This window comes from Alosa sapidissima, chromosome 8 (genome assembly GCF_018492685.1).
Source record: "Alosa sapidissima isolate fAloSap1 chromosome 8, fAloSap1.pri, whole genome shotgun sequence".
Taxonomy (NCBI): Eukaryota; Metazoa; Chordata; class Actinopteri; order Clupeiformes; family Clupeidae; genus Alosa; species Alosa sapidissima.
The window spans coordinates 14,946,653-14,967,354 of NC_055964.1; the positions used below are offsets into that span (position 1 = coordinate 14,946,653).

The 20,702-nt window shown below is 39.8% G+C and overlaps 3 protein-coding genes across 7 annotated transcripts; all 3 read right to left on the reverse strand.

Annotated features, from left to right (window-relative positions):
• Positions 1-640: 640 nt before the first annotated feature.
• On the reverse strand, positions 641-4,553 carry LOC121716075 (leukocyte surface antigen CD53-like). The gene is made up of 8 exons (XM_042102246.1): positions 4,416-4,553; positions 3,593-3,665; positions 3,104-3,292; positions 2,766-2,840; positions 2,417-2,539; positions 2,144-2,251; positions 1,811-1,894; positions 641-1,503 (listed from the first exon to the last, which is right to left on the reverse strand). Exons 2-8 carry the CDS (start codon positions 3,647-3,649, stop codon positions 1,432-1,434), a joined length of 708 nt encoding a protein of 235 aa, XP_041958180.1. The 5' UTR covers positions 3,650-3,665; positions 4,416-4,553; the 3' UTR covers positions 641-1,431.
• Positions 2,341-19,441, reverse strand: lman2lb (lectin, mannose-binding 2-like b). 4 transcript variants are annotated; one of them, XR_006033751.1, is made up of 9 exons: positions 19,168-19,441; positions 18,418-18,536; positions 17,440-17,557; positions 17,090-17,172; positions 14,237-14,398; positions 13,807-13,921; positions 12,142-12,264; positions 11,130-11,969; positions 2,341-2,378 (listed from the first exon to the last, which is right to left on the reverse strand). XR_006033751.1 is itself a non-coding variant. In XM_042102243.1 (8 exons), exons 1-8 carry the CDS (start codon positions 19,424-19,426, stop codon positions 11,824-11,826), a joined length of 1,125 nt encoding a protein of 374 aa, XP_041958177.1. In that variant the 5' UTR covers positions 19,427-19,441; the 3' UTR covers positions 10,074-11,823. The 4 variants fall into 4 exon arrangements, 1 of the variants encoding a protein (XP_041958177.1); XR_006033753.1 differs by having other exon boundaries at positions 2,357-2,373; positions 11,748-11,969; XR_006033752.1 differs by lacking the exon at positions 2,341-2,378 and adding an exon at positions 9,608-9,773 and having other exon boundaries at positions 11,747-11,969.
• Positions 5,411-9,704, reverse strand: LOC121716076 (leukocyte surface antigen CD53-like). 2 transcript variants are annotated; one of them, XM_042102248.1, is made up of 8 exons: positions 9,609-9,704; positions 8,695-8,784; positions 8,168-8,335; positions 6,687-6,761; positions 6,445-6,555; positions 6,180-6,287; positions 5,593-5,676; positions 5,411-5,500 (listed from the first exon to the last, which is right to left on the reverse strand). In XM_042102248.1, the coding sequence occupies exons 2-8, from the start codon at positions 8,755-8,757 to the stop codon at positions 5,432-5,434; spliced, it is 678 nt and encodes a 225-aa protein (XP_041958182.1). In that variant the 5' UTR covers positions 8,758-8,784; positions 9,609-9,704; the 3' UTR covers positions 5,411-5,431. The 2 variants fall into 2 exon arrangements, with proteins under 2 accessions (XP_041958182.1, XP_041958181.1); XM_042102247.1 differs by having other exon boundaries at positions 8,168-8,356.
• Positions 19,442-20,702: the final 1,261 nt, after the last annotated feature.

Below are 20,702 nucleotides of genomic sequence, written 5' to 3' on the forward strand. Positions count from 1 at the left end.
TGACATTTCATTTTGCCATACAAAGGACGTTGATAGGAGTGTACATCATGTCACAATTTGATTGGTTCCTTCATAGATATAGAATGGTAGGGGAGAAAACACATTTTTATCCAAACTGTTCTTAATTAGCCCCACACTGCAGTGTACAGTAAGCTATTTTGTACTTGTAGGCTGTGAAAAGTCATGGATATTTTATTCAAGGTCATTTAAAAGTCATAAAAAAAGATTTTTGCAATTTTGTCAGTGAAAATGGGTGGGAACCTTGATGGATGTTCAAAACTAGTATGACAGCTGAACATGTAACAGCACACATACAATGATAAATAGTCAGTGCTGACCTTTACAGGTTGAGAGTTGAAATGAGAATGCTAGAGAACATATGATCTCGGGTGAGCTCATCTTCACGACTTTCATAATTGTATAGTGTGACAAGATAAAGTTTACTTCGAGATCAAGTGTTCTATCAGTATCTATGGATATGGGTAGGGACTTTCAGACTTCCTGTTGAAGCCACAGCCATTATAAGAACCGAAACCATGCTGAGCAGTAACACTAAAGAAGTGAGCGCCCCACATGGGTGAAATGGTATGAAACAGTAAGTATTAAAGTGCCATGATATGTGCAGTAGAGTCTTAGGCTCTTTGTGTTTTGGAAGCAAAAGATGTTTATTGCAATACAACAAAGTAGTGAGGATGAAGGCATCATGGCCAATTATAACAGAAACACCAGTGTACAAGTAAATACAATGATTACGGCACGGGAGACGAGACGTTTAAAAAGATATCTGGTGGAGGGCCAAATTCTCAGACTCCTCTCATTTCTACTTTCTATTATGCACATATGAATTTGAAGAGGCCTACAAGAGATTGTGACTTGAATGAGCAAAGAATATATGCTCAATATTAAAGTGTTTTAAAGCCAACTATGGAACTAAGATTTATAGCAAAAATTGGGCTACATGTGTGCTGTTTATGTAAAGGCAAATTTTCAAACATGAACTTAATAAACAACATCTCTGAATAGGCCTACTTTCTGAATAAGGAACACAGAACAACAAACTATTATTATATATACTAACTGAAATCATTAGTATCAGGCCATTACACGACTTGCTGATGCTAAATTGATTAAATTGCCCTACAGATGAACTAGTAGAAAGCAGTGAATTACACAGGCTATTAAATCAGTTACTATCAATGTTGACAAACAGACAGGTAGCATACTGCTGACTGTATAGATCATAGAAGTGGGTATACTGCTTACTATATAATAAAAGTGGAAATCCATCAATCACAATGTGTTGACTTAAACTCCAGGTGTTTCAGAGTGATTGTTTTTCAACAGCATTTTGTCCTAAGAGCCCAAATTCATTCATAGTGTGCACAAACCCTAGACTGCAGACAGGTGATCTCATCCATTTTGACCAGTTCATCATATTTTATATCCCAGTCCGGAACGACTTATGTGGCAGAACAAAGTCATTGAGAAACACATACCCAGGACCTAAAAACAGAGATGTTGACGTGAGAAGCAAAACAACATCAGGCCAAAACAGAACACATTTGATTTCCGTTTTGGACTAAGTGGGTTACTCATCTATGTGGTCTCATTTTCAAATAAAAATAGTAATATTTTTGACATAGAGGAAATGTAAATAGGTTTTAATGAAAAGGCAAAGGAATGACTTCCTACCTATCTATAACCTTGTTTAAAGAGTGTTATTGTCAATCTATTAGATGGCTATTAAATACTGTATATTACTGCTATAAGGAAAAAGATGTCACCAACGCGTCATCTGACTATAGCCTACCTCAATACTGCAGATGACAATCACACCAATACCAGTGTTGAGCAGGTTGTCTTCAAACCAGGTCTCCATCATAGTGTGGCAACCCTGATATGAAACAAATGGAATACTATTAGGATCTCTGACAACACTGCAGTTATATTATCTAACCACAAAATCACACATCACAATTGATCCAGGTATATAGGTTGGTCGTTGGTCATAACTAGCAGGTCAATGTTTGGCTATAATCATGATCATGTGACAAAACACCTTGAAAAAAAACTCATGAGAATCTAAATAAGAAATAGAAGAAGAAAGGAGAAAATGCAGCTTATTCTAGCCAATCTATCATACCTTTTCCCAGTAGGGGCCAGTGGCATTGCAGGAGGAGGTCTGTTCACAGCATGACGATGGTGTTTCGCCCTTCCAGTCTTTCCAACTTTTCACTCCACAGCATTTAAACTGTAAGCAAAAAAGCACATATGACCACATCAGCTCTCATACTCTCTCTCACACATGCACGCACGCACGCACACACGCACGTGCACATGCACACACACACACACACACACACACACACACACCATGCCTGACAGAGAAGAGGGACATGAAGGTTTAAAGCCTCACTGTTTTCTGGAAGAGGTCCCAGTCATCACGGACCACTCTGACAGTTCCATTAACGCTTGATTTATGAGATTGTCTGGCTTCCTCCAGGCTTTTGTTGAGGTCGTTTGTGATTTTTTCGCCAATCTGTGAAGCAAAGGGCATGGCTGAGTTCTCATCACTTTAACTTTTGGTTAAAGCACTGGGGGTTTCCTCTCCTAATCCTAAGAGGAAGTGTGCAGTAGCCAAGGTACTTTACGTCCAGTCAGTACCAGTACATACAATTACATAGAGGAACATGAAAACTGACCATTGCTGGCCATCTTTTCATATGAATAAATATTGTGTCCTCTTTGGCTGTAGGAATACGTACATCTTTTTCATAGACGAGGAGGATACAGGCTCCAGCCAGCTCTACCAGCATCACAACAAATAACAAGATGAAAAACTAGGAGAGGAAAACAGTCTGCAGTTAGTCCTGTCCCATCATCATGAACAACACGTATAATAATAATAATAATAATAATAATAACCAGATATTGGACAGTAAAAGTTTCATATAAGATCAAAATATTAAAGGTTATTGAAATGGCTCAATGCATTTCAAGGCACTCTACGATTATCTATCTGGTCACAGGTGTCAGGATGTGTGTGTGTTGTGTGAGTGTGTTTTTTTGGTGTGTGTGTGTGTGTTGGGGGGTAGGTCCTCACCGTGATCAGTAGGCACCGGTTCTCCTTGTAGGCGCCCAGGAATCCCAGGAAGGACACGCAGGTGATGACGATCCCAGCGATGATGAGGATGTTGGTGATGCTCATGAACGGCAGGGAAGGGAGCAACGAGGAAAACTTGGTCTGCGTCATCATGAATATCCCAAAGCCAAGTATCACTGCCCCACAAACCTGACACAACAGGATGGTAGATAGGGATACATTACATACCAGACAGCCCCTCACAACATGTAACAACTCTAGTAACTTTAGAGTATTATCTGCACGAACACTTATAATATCAGTTAACAGATGTGCTACTATTATCATTTCCCTTGTCACATTTCTGTTAGAGGTAGAGTAGGGTGGAGCCATCATACCATGCAATTTTTTAGAATTGAATTGCCTTTGTAGAATTGAATTGACTGTTGCACAAGAAATTGTATATATAATCAGTATGGTTGTAATGAGAATAAGTTTGAGGATACATACAAAGAATAAGAAGTTGGCCACACACATCGTGTATTTCAAACACTTGAGGCAAGACATCTTGACTTGTTCAGTTCTGTAAAGTAAGGGGGAAAAGGCACATCAAATGTTGGCTAATAGTTCAGCACATCCTGCCATGACACGAGAATGATTTGTTTGTAGATACACACACACACACACACACTGCATGCACTGCATTGTTCAAAAATAAATGTACGATTTTAATGACTCAGACATTCAGTTTCCCCTTTCTCTTGAAAAATGGTCAAGCTTGTATAACTATTCCGTCTAGAGCCCTCGCCCTGATGTTTCCTGTGAATAACACCTTCAGTTCATGAAAATAGGTGCATATATTTAAAGATTTCCGTATACATCCAGATGAACTCTTAAGTATGTAATAAAAAGGCAAATCATTTGGTTAGTATTTATGACAACAGTGTCAGAACATGCTGAAATAAAATATTGAGTTTTTCTGTCCTCATTAATAGTGTTTACTGTACAGAAATATATGTGCTTTTTATGTTTGATCAGTCAAGATATGGCACTTTTTGATGATAACAAACATTATATATGACCTGTGAGATATATATTTTTTTTAGTTAAACTACATTTCAAAACAGGCCAAAATAAAAATCTACTTTACAATCACTTTATTAGTAATCACATGTGAAACAATATACTGCCAGTTAGTTTTACGAAACTTAACGCCATATTAACGCACAATTGTTATAAACAACAAATACAAAGGTAGGATTATAAAATGAAAAAGAGGAACTCAACTATACACAAAAATAAAGTTAACTTGTAAAGTTTCACACATTCTTACCTCCTCAGCTAAAGTTCTTTGTAAACCACACAACCAGACAAGCAGAACTATTGTTAGGTGCACAGAAAATGTCTCCCTTCACTTTGCTGGTCACACTCAGTTTAGTCAATTTTCAGAGCGTCACCATGCATCATCAGTTGACATGACTTCCTCAACAAGTGTACCGGATGTCGGTTGAGTAGAAAAAGAAGCCAAAGTCTTAGAAAGGTAGCTGATAAGAATAGACCTGGTGCTCGGTGATGGAGCCAGAAAAATGTTTTGGCCAATGTTTTTCAACTGTGAAATAGTGTAAGTTCCTCTTCCATAAAAGGACTGGGATTGTATAGCTACAAAAAAGAGAAGAGAAAGAGTCTGAACACAGTTGTTTGTTTTGTTGTTTGTTTTTGTTTTATTTTTTCCACCTACAAACCTTTTATAAAACCCCAAGAGGGACGAAATTGATTAACATTTGACAAATACATCAATATAGCAAAATGGTTTGTACTTATTAATCAGAATAAGACATCAGGCACATCAGACATATAGGCACAAAGCAGCAGTTTGATTTAAGTTCATAGTTAAAGTGCATTTTACTTAAAATCTACTATAAATATGAATGTTTCCTATAGAGAATTTCATCCAAATACTTAGACATACTATTTGACACTCTCTGACATCATTCAGGGTGACATGACGTGCTTAGCAACAAGAACAAGTAACAGGAACAATACAGTATTCTTCCTTAGCTGTATGTGACATGTACATAAATGGAACCATTTTTCCATAATACAGCTAAATCAATTGTCTTGTCACATTATTATTATTATTATTTTAATTCTTGTTAATCTGAACTGTTCTGTTTTAACATGAATTTAACAAAAACGACCATCTGTTGAGTTGGTAATTAAACAAATGAATTACTTTTCTTGTACTAACACTTTCACATCAATCTGAAATGATGTGTTCAGAAAAATAGTATAAGCATCCATTTAACCCAACTTAGGTGGAGAAAACACAGGGCATCTTGAGGGATTCCATCACATATATCCCCGTCCAGTCATCCGGAAGTTGCACATGATTGGGCAAGAGAAGCACAAGCAAAGTGCCTGTAATGAGGGAAAAACGTCACATGTTACAGAGCACTTTTTTCCTTAACTGCTACTCTGCTCTTTATTTCATCAACTGTATTGGCACACACCTGTAGAATGGCCTGAGATACAACTCCTGCACCGATGCTCAGAAAGTTAATTTTAAACCAGGTCCTCAACTTCCCAAAACAGCCCTAGAATATAGGGTGGGGGAAGGGGGCGGGTAAAAGACGCAAGTCAAACATTCAATTCACATTGCGTCACTTGCTACACAAGTGCAACAGAAGAGTAGAGGGAATCCTGGGTAATTAAGCAAGACACTTGACCTTATACTTATTTATTTGGCTCATGGTCTTATCCAGAGTGACTTACACAGCTCTGCAAAAAATTAAGAGACCACTGCACATGTTTCTGATGTCATCCTACGGTTGCTGAGTGACACTCAAATGAGTTGACATTCATATTGAACCACTGCACAATAGAATATGACTGTCAACTCATTTGAATGTCACTCAGCAACCATAGGATGACATCAGAAAAAGATGCAGTGGTCTCTTTTTTCCAGAGCTGTGTATGTCAATTATTACAAGGGCCTGTCTCCCGAGGCAACTCTGAGTTAACAGTGGCATCCAGGAACTGAACCCATAACTTTCCTTGCTACTGCATGTGATGCGATCTGTACTACTAGGCAACCTACCTCTTTCCATGGGACAATGGGAAATATGTTACAGGGGTCTTCAATGCAGCATGATATCTGAGGATGGCCATCCCAGTCTGATGGCCCATGGACCCCACAACATTCAAACTAGACAAAAAGTAAACATTTTTGAAACTTATATCATTTTTTAACTTATGTAGGGAATCACAAACTCGTAGGGAATGATCATGAATGACTCAGACATCTTAACAGAGCCTTTGACTGGCTGGGTAGTGGATACTAGTGACTGGCAATATACACTTACCATAGCCTGAATGGCATGAAACTCATTTTTCAGGGTCTGATTTCCTGTGTCAGGTGACTGCTTGTAGGTGTCCAGAGCACGTAAGAAATCATCCTCAAAGTACCTGTCGATCTGGGAAAGCGCAGAAAACATTGACCCCATGCCAGTGTCAAAAAGCACAGGAACACACAAAGACTGGCTTCCTCTAAACATGGGATAATTTTGTCAAAAATGTGTGGTATAATGAAATATAGCAGTCTCACCTCTCTCTCAACTACCAGGAAGATACAGGCCATAGCCAACTCCACCAGCATCAAGAGGAACAGGAGAATATAAAACTGTCATGGAACCAAACGTGACATGAACACATAAACACAATCAAAATCCATGTCTTACATACACTACATATGCTTTTAAAAATGAATATCATCCACTCTACAGCACTATTAAAAAGCAAAAGAGCTTGATCAGCTGGAGACTTCGCTCACTGCCATGCACAACTGAAAGGCTGAGGAAGTCATTTGTCCCCAGGGCCATTGACTGTTCAATGCTTCACTAAAGGGAAGAGGAGAGATAGACGTCTCTGCTTAGTCTGTCTGCCTCTCCACCCTCTCCATGTTTGAGTACTGACTGCCCACTACTGCTTTACTACTGTTTTACTATTGTTTTACTAATGTCCACAGCCTAATGTTTTTACTACTGTTTTACTGCTACACTGTTTTTCATGCTCTATTAGCACACATGACCAATGGCTTCTGCTACAATACTGAATGGCTGTAACCCTATTACCTCAACCTGTTCTTGCACTGACATAGTTTTTTATATTACCTTGTCTACATTATGCTTTACTCTCCTATTTGTCCATATTATTTATGCTGGTCTCTAGACCTTATTCTTGCAGTGTTGCACTACTGTTGGACTACTTTTTGCACCTTCACCATGACATTCACTCTCTTGAGCACCTTACCATGCACACAGAACTACAGGACTACTGTTGGACTATTTTTTGCACCTTCACCAGGACACTCACTCTCTTGAGCACCTCACCATGCACACAGAACTACAGGCCAGTCCCGGCCCTGTCACTGCAAGTGTCTCATGCTTGATCACCCTCAAGCACACTGTGGATTTTTTAATTTAATTTATATAGTATATTTAGTGTTGTTAGTTTTTCTTATCTTCTACTGTCTCTATTGTACAGTGGAGTTTGGTTATATGTTTATACTTATATTTACCATTTCTGCTGTAAGTGCATGTTGTGTGTGATGTCTGTATGCTACTGAGACCTTTGAATTTCCCCTTGGGGATCAATAAAGTATATATCTATCTATCCATCTATCTAAAAATGAATGTTTACTCACAATGAGTGAGCGTATAGAGCAAAGCAATATGTACTGACTTAATGACAATGGAAGAGTTAGTGGGGTTTAGAATTCTAAAAGTGAAATAAATGTGATGAAATGTAATCATTTAGAGAGCGCGATAACATGTGTGGGTGTAAATTTGTCTGGTGAGAATGAGCAAAAAGTGACTAAGAAGGATTTCAGAATATGCAACACTTCAGACAAGCAGCAGACCGCAACAGACCAGGTTTGGGTTTCACTTAGCAGGCGTGTGTGAATACAAATGGAGCCCTCTTTCACCCTAGACAACGTCAGTAACGTAATGACACGAATGACGCGACGGGTAATGACGTGGCGGCTCTGCTTGTGTGCGCCTGTGGGAGCAGATGGGTCAGACTCACGAAGATGAGCATGCAGTGGTTCTCCCTCAGGGAGCCCAGGATGCCCAGGTAGCACACGCAGCAGACGACGGCCCCGGTCACTATCAGGCAGTTGGAGGCGTAGTGCGGTTTAAAGGTGTTGATGATCGAGCCATACTGGGATTTAAACATCCCGAATATGCCAAAGGCCTGGACAAAAGCCCCACTGGTCTATCACATACAAACATATATATATATACTGTAAGTCTTGTAAACAGATATGATCAAAGTGCACAAAATATATTAAAACACAGCAAAAAACAAAACAAAAAACTCAAAACAATAATTAAAAGTAGCAGATATTTGGCTGTCAACTTAATTCACAGGGGACCAATGAGGTCTGTGTTTCACTATGTTTAGGTCTTGCAAATCAACAACATCTCTACAACCAACTACACAACAAGCAAATGAATAAAATGTAGAAAATATTGTCAGAAACAGTTAAAAATGAGCATTTTCACAATAAACAGCTTTTTAGCCAACCGTTTGAAAGATTAGGAGTGACCTACCCAGCAGAGTAAGTGCAGAAAAACCATCCATCTCTTCAGAAAGTTAACACAGGAGCGATTCATATTTCCACAAAGAGTACTTGTTTATTCCTGAAATTATTATTTTTTTTATTTTCTTGTAAACTGGACAAAAATCACAATTCAATCACAAAGTTAAATCTCCTGCTCATTTATTCATCATATATTGGCTTTGTAGTGGTTAAGGAGCTGGGCTAGCGTGCAATAGCCTGAAAGTTGAGGGTTCCATTCCTGGCTTCCACTGTTGTCCCCTTGAGCAACTCACTTAACCCCAAGTTGCTCCAGGGACAATGTAATCACTTGTAATATAGTTCACATATGTAAGTCACTTTGGACATTCATCTATTAAATGAATACATATAAATATTAGGTGATAAAATATTATTAAGTCTGTCAGGTAGTTGTTCCACTTAAAATGCCATCAACTGATCCGACTTGTTTTATCTGAAAGGTCTGTTGACGCAGTGTCCTCTGTTGTGATGGAATGGCTAGTGTTTAGCATACAGAGGAGTTTGATATGGAAACACAGAGCCTATGGTGGTGAAATGTGCAGTTAAATGGGATTCAGAGATAAGTCTTTCAAAATAAATGGAATAATTCATTTCTGCTTGAATTATTTGTTTCACTGTAATTTTATATCTTACACAGCTACAACACACAATAAGAAAAAAACTATGAGTATAGCCTGCTTGATACTAAATTCTTAACCAAAATAAATGTGAACTATACTAAAATCAAAATATCTTTTCATCAATACAAGTTTTGTTTAATCTATTTATAGTTAAATAGCTAAAATATTTCATTCAAATAACACATTCAACAAATTTAGACTAAAACACTAGACACAATTTTACAAATTTAAACTGGTATGAACAGCAAACATGCAATTTACTTACTTTGTGTAGGCTTCTGCTTGTTTAGACTGTGCTGCCTTATGTCCTCATGTATTCCTCCTCAGAGTGCTCTCTCTTCTGCTTCTTCATTGACTGCAGACAGACTCAGTCTGAACACAAAGCACACACAGTCTGAACACAAAGCACACACACACACACACACACACACTCCGCCTTCTTTTCCACCTGCAGAACAATCACAAACTTTCACTGAAAGAATAGCATAGCATACATAATAATTCAGGTGGGTATCAAAGGTGTGATGTATGTTCTGAGGGCTGCCTTTCAAACACGTAATTGTTTCTTCCAACATTTACATACAGATGGTTGTAAAGAACATCTCTTGACACAAATACCAGGGAGTCATTAAGTTCAAGGAATTGTTGATTACACTGATTCAGGAGTAACAGGAGTCTTCTGTTACAAGAACAAGGGAGTATGTTAACAACAGGAGTCTGAGGTATTGAATTGTGGAAAATCATCTTTAAAATTTTATTTAGAAGATTTGACAAAGGAGAACGAGTGGATCCCAACCTCTCCTCATAGACAAAGAACATTTGACAGAACAACATTTATTCAAAGATTCTCAGACATGTTTTTTTGATGCTATGGCTCCAACAAACTGAAGTGACCAAGACACATTTATGCTTCTTCAATGACAACACTTGTACAAATCTCAGTTGTTTAAAAATCCTGACGCTGTCAACAAATGAAGATAAAAATATTGGATTCGACTGGTCATTGTTTTTTTGACCACAAACATTATTTCAGCAGCAAAAGACATTGCTTGAGGAGGTAAAAGACCTGGTGATGTCAAGAATCCTAAATGTCTCCACACTGCTCTCTCTTGAGGTGACGGGATGACGGGATGTAGAGTAACAATGTAAGGCATGTGACACTAAGGGCCATAGTGGTTCAGTAACATACAAATCATTAAAAAAAAATGTAAAAGAAAATACAATGAGATGTTCAGATGTAATCTGATTACCAGTCATTTTGAGCAACTACAGCAATTACCCAGTTTGAATACAAAATAACAAAACAGCGCAAGTCACAGATTTTGTTTTGGCCAAGATTGCATTGAATTGTAGATCTGACTGAATATAATGTTCTCACACTTTTTATGATGAATTCATTCTTTGCTTGATTTGAATGTAAACAGCCAGCATGTTTTGTCAAGAAACTAGGCTTGGACAATTATGTAGGACTAGGACAAGGACTTCAAAATCAAGTACAAAGACAAAGATCAGCATTCACAGACAGTCTAGTGTATAGGCCACTTGTTCAGTACCTGAACTGCCTAGACGTCTAATTCATACACACACATGCACACAATTGTTGGGACACTAGAACACAATTGTACTACATTTGATTAATTGATAAATAAGACTTCAGCCCTCACCACGGGCGCACACATTATCTCTTCACATTACAGTTGATCTCGTACAGTGAGCATACTGATGACCATGATGATGATGTTGGCAACATGTCTTCATCACAACCACTTTCATTTAACACACACACACAGACACGCACAGACACACACAGACGGAAAACTCTGGAGGTGTAGAGCAACATGCAGCCATACACAGGCCAGGACTGGGTTGAGCTTTTTAGTAGAAAAGGCTGAGTGATTAAAAAAAAAAAATTTTTTTTGGTGAGCATCTTCTTCTTTTCACTCTTCTGATCTTCTACTGAATGTCAGTGCAGAAATCAATTCTGTGCCTCCCAAGGAACCACACACAGTCCAAGTCCAGTGCATTAATACAGCATTCACCAGGCCGCTCAAAGATCTATCTGCATTTAGTCACAGTTCAATACTCTTCACAAGCGGACTTGGGGCAGGCTCCGAATGGTGCGTTTGTTTGATCAGCGAAGTCCTTCATGACCAAATGGTGAGGCGCTCGCCCGGTGGCACGTTCAGCTGGCTGTGAGAATGAGGTACTGTGAAGGCTTCAGGGTGGAGCATAGTTTTAGATAGGATGGGCGGTGGATGGGGGTGGCATTGGTCTCACCAACTAGCTCACAGCAAACACACCACTGATGCTTATTGTCATCCTCCAACTCTCTCACACACACAGTCTCTCTCTCTTGCAGTCTCTCTCTCACTCACACCTTCTTTCTCCCACCCCTTTCTCTCCCACACACACACACACACACACACACACACACACACACACACACACACACCCTCTAGATTTATGCCTGCGTCAGCGCATCAGTAGAAGCGTTTGCGGCTCCTGTCCTTCCAGCGGCCGTGCAGCACAACGCCCACTACAGCCAGCACACACAGGCCCAGCACGGAGATCAGGAAGGCAAAGAAGCGTCCGATGGGGCCCATGCCCTCCTCCTCCTCAACATCCACTACAGACAGGGAGACACAACCAAACATTAATACTGTGTGCTGCTCTTTACAAGCCCATTGATCCCTTATGAGTCCTCTGTATTCTGACATGTACCATAATAATGTTAAAATAGAGAGCTAACTGAGAAGGGATGATCTGATCTCGCCTTTGGGCAGACTTCTCTGTCTTACCCTTGGGAAGGTCCATGTGGTCGACGCTGGGGATGGTCACTTCCTGCTGGGCCTCCTCCTCTTCCTGGGCGCTTCGCTCCACGGTCAACTGGTAGAGCTTCATGGAGATTAGGTCATGGTTATCTGCAGAGAATGGAGACTGGATTGGTATGGTAACAAAAATAAATAAATAAAAACATAGTTTGTGGGTGACAAGTCATGGGGACTGTTTCTGGCAGTGTCAGTCTGTAGATGGTTCACCAATGACTGTCATTCACCAGCCTTTCGGAGAGGACTGTGGTTAAGCCGAGGAAAAGCTGAAAAAGTCAACTGTGGATGAGTGGTTAACCCAACGGATGTGCACTACTAACAGTCGCCTAGAAATAAGTCCTCCTACCACACTTCTCAAGTACAGTTGTGTGCAGAATAATACCAGTGTGTTTAAAAAAAATTAATAAAGCTCAAAATCCTTAGAATAGCTGTTAATTCCATAATATCAATGCATTGAGAACACTGCACATTCAATTTCAAATCAAAACATCACCAAAATTGATCAGGTTTGTGTTATACCTTTACAGAAAGTTAGGCTGTTAAAAAAAAAATAGCAGTGTTTGCATTTGTCTTTACAAACTCAAACATTTACTGAATAAACTGAAAAATGTCTCAAGATTTTCAGCTTGTGACTATCCCCAAAGTGTGAAGGCCCCAAAGGTTCCTTGTTGAAGGTGGTAGTCTTAAAAATCCGAGGCACACTGATGTTGATGAAAAAAGTTAAAAATCCTTTATTTTAAGGGATAACGCCTACTATGTCTCAAGATTTTGCTTTACTTTGAATCACTGCACTAATATCTAGTTGCATTACCATTATTTCTGAGAATTGCTTCACATCTGTGTTGCATGGAGTCAACCAACTACTGGCACCTGTGATTGGACGATTGAACTACATTCCACAAAATGTCTCTGCATTTCTGGGTTTTGCCTCAGAAACAGCATTTTTGATGTCACTCCACAAGTTTTCTATAGGATTGAGGTCTGGGGATCAGGCTGGCCACTCCATAATGTCAATCTTGTTAGTCTGGAACCAAGACTTTGCTCGCTTACCGGTGTGTTTTGGGTCATTGTCTTGTTGAAACACCCATTTCAAAGGCATTTCCTCTTCAGCATAAGACAACATGACCTTTTCAAATATTTTGATGCATTGAAACTGATCCATGATCTCTGGTGTGCGATAAATGGGTCCAACACCACAGTATGAGAAACATCTCCATAACATAAATTGTGCACCACCATGCTTTACTGTCTTCAGTGTGGCTTGAATTCAGTGCATGTGGGTCATTGAACAAACTGTCTGCGGCCCCCATGGACTGAATTCAAGCCACAGTACACTGTGCAGGGTGGACTTCTTCAAATCATGAAGCTATGGGGAGCTCCAGCTACAGGCAGGGGGTGGAGTTGTGGGCAGGGATGGAGACGGGCAGAGGGTGTAGATACATACAAGCCGTTTTCAGGGCATATCAGCATCACTTTCATGAAAAAATAAACAACAACATATGATATACTTTGACCCCTAAAAACTCCTCAATCTCAAAATTTCCTCAATCAGGGTCTGGAGTGGGTCTTTTGGAAGTAGTGAATCAGTGCATCTGTTGAGCTCATTAAGGGCTGTGTTTCCACAGGCGAGAGTACCTGATAAATCTCCTGTTGCTGAAGAGGCCCCGAAGTAGTACCCCACCGGCATATGCACCCCTGGAACGTCCAGACACTCCCGCCACTCTCGTTTCCCATCAATATCCATCATCAACTGCAACAGATACAACAGTGTTGTTGGGTACAACTAGCGAACACACAGTCAGAGAAGTATACTAACTCTAGCACCACATTGTTGATTAAATTCTGAAAATGTTTCAGCAAGGGGCATTGCTGTGAAATTGATTATCCTACCAAACTATATAACTATATAGGTAGGACTGTATGACTCAAGTATCAAAGCAAGGGGCCACACATACCAAGAATATATTTTTTGCCTGATTAGGAGTCTTTGGAAAGACACATCTGTTAATGGAATGTGTGTAAATGGCATGAGTGAATATTGATTAGAGTCGTCCTGATGTCTTACAGTCAGTCTGTTCCTCATGTATCGGAGGAGGATGATTGTGTCGTGGTTGACGTTGCGCACAAGGGCTGTACATCCACCCAGTTCGGTGGGCCTGCCATCGCGGTCGTGATCATATGACAGAGTACCATTTCCCACCATCACTGAAATGTATGGATACACTCTCTGGGAGGAGTAGAGGAGAGAGAGAGAGAGCGAGAGTGTTAAGAAAGAGAGAGAAAGAAAGAGAAAGAAAGAAAGAAAGAAAGAAAGAAAGAAAGAAAGAAAGAGAAAGAAAGAGAAAGAGAAAGAGAAAGAAAGAATGAAAAAAAAGAGAGAAAGAGAGAGATGGAAAGGCAGAGAAGCAGGCAAATTACATCAGTAACTAACCAATGCATTTCAATATACTAAAGTGCTAAATGCTGTTACAAGCACATAGTTTGAGTTTGCTAATACTAAAAGCTTAATGAAGTTCAATGACAACAATTTATGTAAAAAACAAGGCATGTATAAAGACTACAATTTAACTGTTTGAATGATACAATTAATCAAACACCTCACATACTGTACATGTGCTAATTAACTACCTAAGTGCCGAACACACAGACGACCTAGTGCAACTAGTGCAACTAGGATGGGAGGATAACTGTGGGAGGGTGGGAGCAGACTGACTCTGAGATGACCTTCCTGTGTCCCAGGTGAGGCTATCTGTGCCTGTCTCCAGAGAAGGCGTAGGAAAGAACAGCACAAGAAAACATGAACAAGTGCGGCTCAGAGGGCTTCTATGAAGGATTTGGAATGTTTTGTTCCAGAATATCAACTGTTCTTCTCAGATCTTCCAGGTATTTTTCGGCAGGTTTAATGGAGCTAAAATAGCCCTCCACTCTTATCTATCTGATAAAAATATGGACATATCACACAATACCTATCTGACCCCCTTGTGCAAAAATGTTTTACACAAGGCAACTTTTTGAGCAATGTTGCAAGCAATTATCCTCTGTATTTTTGACCGGGCATGTTCTTATTGATACTGGACAACAATTAATTTTCTGATTAACTTAAAAGAGAATTCCGGTGTGATATTGACCTAAAGTGTGTTGAAACATGATACAGAGTGTGAACGTATGTCTCATAGCTCATCTCGGCTTGTCCCCTGCACTCCGAAATCTGGCGCTAGTTAGCCGATGCTACCAACAGGTTTTCAAAGCGGGTGCCTCGGGCATCGGCCTAGCCATGCAAATAAATCACTGTTTTACACCATTTGGATTCCAGTTGCTGCAACTGGAAGCAACCAGATGTGTGAAACACCCAAACAGTGATTTATTTGCATGGCTGGCCGATGCCCGAGGCACCCCCTTTGAAAATGCAGATTTCGGAGTGCAGGGGACAAGCCCAGATGAGCTATGAGACATACGTCGGTGTCATGTTTCAACACACTTTAGGTCAATATCACACCGGAATTCTCATTGAAATAATCAGTAGGCAAATTGTCCTTATCATCTAATCAGAGCACATGGAACTGGGCCCAGTTTCCCAAAAGCATCTTAAGCCTAAGAGCGTCGTAAAGTCCCTCTTACGAACGTCTTAAGATTTGCCGACTGTTTCCCGAAACCATCGTAGCATAAGAACGTCGTGAAAACACTCGTAGAACTACGAGTGCTCCAGAGTTCTCGTTACCGGCTAAGAGCGTCTTAACAGTACTTCTTACTGAGGTCACCAACAGGACATTCAGAGGAATTACAACTTAGAATACATAATCCAGTTTATGTTCCCATTCTTTATTGTGTTTACCTGATGAATCAGATTTTAGCGTGCAAAATAGTATAGCCTACATTTAATGGTCATAATAATGTGATGAAAAGCGGACAAAAATGCAATCCAGTTATGAAACGAGACGTTGCCAGAATAGTTTGCCATTATCTTTGCTAAGTGAGGGATATATTTTATTAGGCCTATGAGGTAAAAGCAGAGAAAGGAACATGTGGTTTAGTCTGTAGGCCTAGTACTGCATCAAAATCTAAGCCTGCACATTTCCTCACTTTCTTACTCGACTTCTTTCTTATCTTCAAACATGTTCTTAAGTGACACAGCGAAAAATTATTGCATGGTGCAACAATCTAATCTTAAATAATTACAATTATTTATGTCTGTGTATGGTATATAACCTACTTGGGATGCTTACATGCAGATGTCAAAGTGTTTCTATTTTCGTATTGATGTGAATTAATGTGTAGGCCTAGATCCGAAGTTTAAACGGTAGGCCTATAGCTGTGACGTGCAGTCACCTGATATCACCATCAAATCAGAGGATATTTCAGAACTATTAACGTGGACAGCTCCCCTTAAGAGCATCTTAAGAGCAGTGCACGCGCGTTCACGCTACGAGCATGTTCGGGAAACAGTCGGAAAAACCAAACGAATGATCGTAAGATGAATCGTAGAAAACCCTCTTAAGAGCGTGTCTCCGTCGTTATCGGGAAACTGGGCCCTGGTTATGTGGTTGCCCAGCAATATTGCTCAAAGTGCTGCCCCAGGTGTCATATCATATCAACAGAAAAATAGAAACACACACAAAAAAAAACATTTAAAAAAAAAAAATAATAAAATAAAATAAAAAAAACACCTTGCTTTAATATCTATATAATAACTTAATCTCAAAGTATTTATAAAAACATTTGCTGTTTGGCCCTTGTTTCCTGAATTCATTCACTTGGGGCTCTATACTTGGCTAAACAGCACACTCCAGTGGTCTTTTCTCACATGGAGTCTCAAATGACAATGTCTCAATTTCTTATCACTGTTCAAATCACTTTCTGTTCCTATTGGCGAGCGAGCGCCATCACCACCACAGGGCCAACAGACACAAGCTGGACATACCTCATGACTCTTGTCCTCGTTGGGATACGTGTCTATAAACACACCAAGCCCAGTGAAGTGGTTCATATTCCCAAACACTGGACCTACAATAACAAGCACTCTGTAAGTATTCGTAATCTGATAAATGTCCCTTGAGTAAATATAAAGGCAAAATTATACAAATGTAATTTGTAATCAGCAATGTTATCTGTAGTTTGTCAATCTGTTTTAAACAATCTTTCTATTTTAGAAAACCAACTGTGTCTTTATTTTCAGATTGATTAACACAAAATTTCTCTATCATTGAAAAGAAGAATAACTTGAAAAGAGTAAAAAATCATTCAGTAGTGGCTAGGGTGTAGGATCCTTACCATGCTGCATTCTCTCTTTGGTTAACCACAGAGCCATTCCATCACCATTCAGGTTCTTCTTGCCTTGGCCAGAAATTTTAAAATGCACATGTAGCTCCCAGTCACGTAAGAAAAAGGGCTGTGGAATCAGACACACAGGAATAATATTCCATTAAATAAGTTCATTACATCAGTTTCATTTGTACCAGGACACAAGAGGAAAATCTGTTTGCCAATGCTTACAAATAAATACATTGAATCCATCGCCTTAACAATATTGTGCTATAAGAGTGGGCAAGAAAGCTTGGAGCACTTTGAAGTAAATCAAAGACTGAACATGAGGTGGTGGTAAGCACACTAGCAAGTGTAAAATAACCTAGGTTTTCCACATCATTCAAACTTTTGTCACAAAATCAAGTAAGTAAGCTTAAATCTGTTTTGTAAAATGTATGTAAGACCTTCCTCCAAACTGGCTAAACAAGTTCGGAGATGACTCAAAAGGCAGGCTATTTGAGGTGATGTTGCAATACAAAAATTGCAACATTTTGTGACACTGATGACTGCGAGCTATGACAGGCCACAGTCTTACACTCTGTACATGTAACCGGAGGGTTGCCGGTTCGAGCCCCGACCAGTGGGCCGCGGCTGAAGTGCCCTTGAGCAAGGCACCTAACCCCTCACTGCTCCCCTAGCGCCGCCGTTGTAGCAGGCAGCTCACTGCGCCGGGATTAGTGTGTGCTTTACCTCACTGTGTGCTGTTTGTGTTTCACTAATTCACCGATTGGGTTAAATGCAGAGACCAAAATTTCCCTCACGGGATCAAAAAAGTATATATACTTATACTTATATATATATATATATATATATATATATAGCTGATGTTCTGGTTGGACTTACATTTTTTTGTGAGATGCTAGTGTGATATGAAACGTGATATTATAAGGTTCTATACTGTACATCTTGATTGTACAAAGACTGTCATATTAGGCTACTACTCACTAGTCTGCCCCAAACTGCTCCAATTCTGCTTTGAAGGTCCGGGGTGAGCCTCACATGATCAGGTGTAACCATTGCCGTACCCATCAAGTCCCAGTGGGACGAACTGGAGGACCCCACACCTGTAAAGAATAAAGACATGTTCAAGTTTAAAACTAAGAATTAATGTATGAGTGGTTATCACAGACAGAAATTACTTCAATTGCCTTATGTGAAGGCTTGGCCAGACTGCTGTTATTGTAAAAAAATGTTCCGAGAAACAGCATTTCGCCATAACGAGAATATGACAATGTATTATATTGCCGAGATTATTTACTTTATGACTTGCTGCATTTCTGATAATGGCAGCTTGCTCTGCTGCCTTTTCTTTTGGCAGTTGTCTATTAGAACAAATTAGTTAGGCAGTTAAAACAATAGTAAATGACAGCGCAACCTGTCAGTTCAGAGTCAGACCTGTTAGCTAGCAATTTGGCTAACATAGCTAGTATAGATTTGCCCAGTTAGCTAGCTTAGCTAGCTGAATACATTTCATGGAGTGCGGCTTTTAACTATTTTACCGTATGTGAAACGACTATTTTATGAACTGCAATATGTCCGTTATCAACAAATGGATCTATGTTGTGACACGCAACTGTCATTGTAGTTCACACAGATATGTCTTCGGCCTCTGGTTTAACAATAGCTTTTAGAGGAGTTACGTTACGTCTGTGATTTGCTAAAGTTAGCTAGTCACTTAGCTAATAGCTAACTTACCTTGATAGGGTTTTGTAAGTGAATATTCCCTCTTGAGAAAGTCATCCGACTCATAGCCATCGTCACCCTGACACCGACTCGTCAGAAAGAGTAAAAACGTAAGTAGAAAGAGCTTCATAGCGTCATTCCTCATACTAAAAACTATATTTGGCACGGGAAAACTAGTCAGCTGAAACTTGTTCATTGAGGCGGCCATGTTGCTCCTCCCACAAATCTTGGGAGTGTTCTCGAAGACATGAGCAAACGAGCGAATGAGCATTATCCGCGCAGGTTTATGCAAATGAAACAAACGTTGGATGCCGTGCTATAGATGCCAATGCGCCCTTAAACCAACCATGTAACCATGTATCAGGCCCTAAGCCATACAGCCTACGTCTGCCATTATAACTAATAGCCTGTAGTTCTTTAGAATTCATTAGAATTTGTGGAGGACAGAAGGTAGCCTATACTGAATGATTGAGCATCGGGGCATCCTCAAATGGAAGGAGGAGAGCAAGGTCTCTAACATCCACCAGCTCCATGATGTCGTGTGTGTGTGTGTGTATGTGTGAAAATAGTGTCCAACGTGGAGGGTGGACAGTGAGCCACAAAATGTTAAACTCATAGTATCAAGCCTACCTCCGACTAGCTGCAGCACAGCACTCTCTGCGGGTATATCTCCAGACCAGAGATTGGCTACTGCTTCAAAGTCCATCAGATGTCCTTGAGTATGGATAGAAACAAGGAGAACACGTTTATGCACTCGTCCCTACAACAGATCCCACTGCACAGGACAACCTTCTGAAGTTTGTCAGCTGCAACTGTGCAGGGGACTGTGACACTCTCAGGTGCTGCTGTAAAAAGCAAGAAGTCAAGTGTATTTTTGCTTGTGGAGGATCATGGTAAATCTTGCCAGAACATCAACCAGCCAGATGATAACAGGAGGGAGTGCAGGGAGTTGGATGAGGTTAGTTACATTTTAAACTGATTAAGGAAGTTTTGTTTTGTACTTCAATAAAAACATTTGTTATAGATTTTTTTATGGACTTGGAGTCATTTTTACTCAACACTAATGGCTGGGATAGATTCAGCATCCCTAAAAAAAACCCTAGTCAGACATCTCAAAAGCTAATATTGGTAAAAAAAAAATGTTTTCATTATTTTCACCCAGACCCTTGTACCCAAAACTTGATTGGCTCTCCAGGCGTTTCCCAGAGGATTTGGCCATGGATAAATTGGGAGGTGATAGTATGCACCTATAGAAACACAGAATAGTAAAAAAGCTATTGGTAAGAATTTTTTGCAGATTGGCAAAACAAATGCCATAAAGGGAGTAGGCCTAGTAATGATTAAGAACAACAATGTACGTTGCGTTGATGCTCAAAGGCGCAACTGCTTTTAAGAAATGATTTGAGAAATACAGATTTGTCACAATACACCAACCAACTTGACACTTTAGGCGAGAAAACACAACAGTTGTTAATCTTGCCTTTCCTTTCAAATTATGGCAACTGGCTGAATTACCCTGGGCATTAGTGTAACTATCATGCTCCCCT

Coding starts and splice junctions, on each gene's coding strand:
- LOC121716075 (XM_042102246.1), bottom strand. CDS start 3,649: ATGTCTTGCCTCAAGTGTTTGAAATACACGATGTGTGTGGCCAACTTC. Junction 3,293..3,592: donor TGGCCAACTTCTTATTCTTT/GTATGTATCCTC, acceptor CTGTTGTGTCAG/GTTTGTGGGGCAGTGATACT. Junction 2,841..3,103: donor ACCGGTGCCTACTGATCACG/GTGAGGACCTAC, acceptor TTCCTCTCCTAG/TTTTTCATCTTGTTATTTGT.
- LOC121716076 (XM_042102247.1), bottom strand. CDS start 8,757: ATGAATCGCTCCTGTGTTAACTTTCTGAAGAGATGGATGGTTTTTCTG. Junction 8,357..8,694: donor TTCTGCACTTACTCTGCTGG/GTAGGTCACTCC, acceptor TGTATGTGATAG/ACCAGTGGGGCTTTTGTCCA. Junction 6,762..8,167: donor ACCACTGCATGCTCATCTTC/GTGAGTCTGACC, acceptor GTTCCATGACAG/TTTTATATTCTCCTGTTCCT.
- lman2lb (XM_042102243.1), bottom strand. CDS start 19,426: ATGCTCATTCGCTCGTTTGCTCATGTCTTCGAGAACACTCCCAAGATT. Junction 17,558..18,417: donor GAGCAGTTTGGGGCAGACTA/GTGAGTAGTAGC, acceptor CTGATTCCACAG/CCCTTTTTCTTACGTGACTG. Junction 17,173..17,439: donor CAAAGAGAGAATGCAGCATG/GTAAGGATCCTA, acceptor TTGTTATTGTAG/GTCCAGTGTTTGGGAATATG.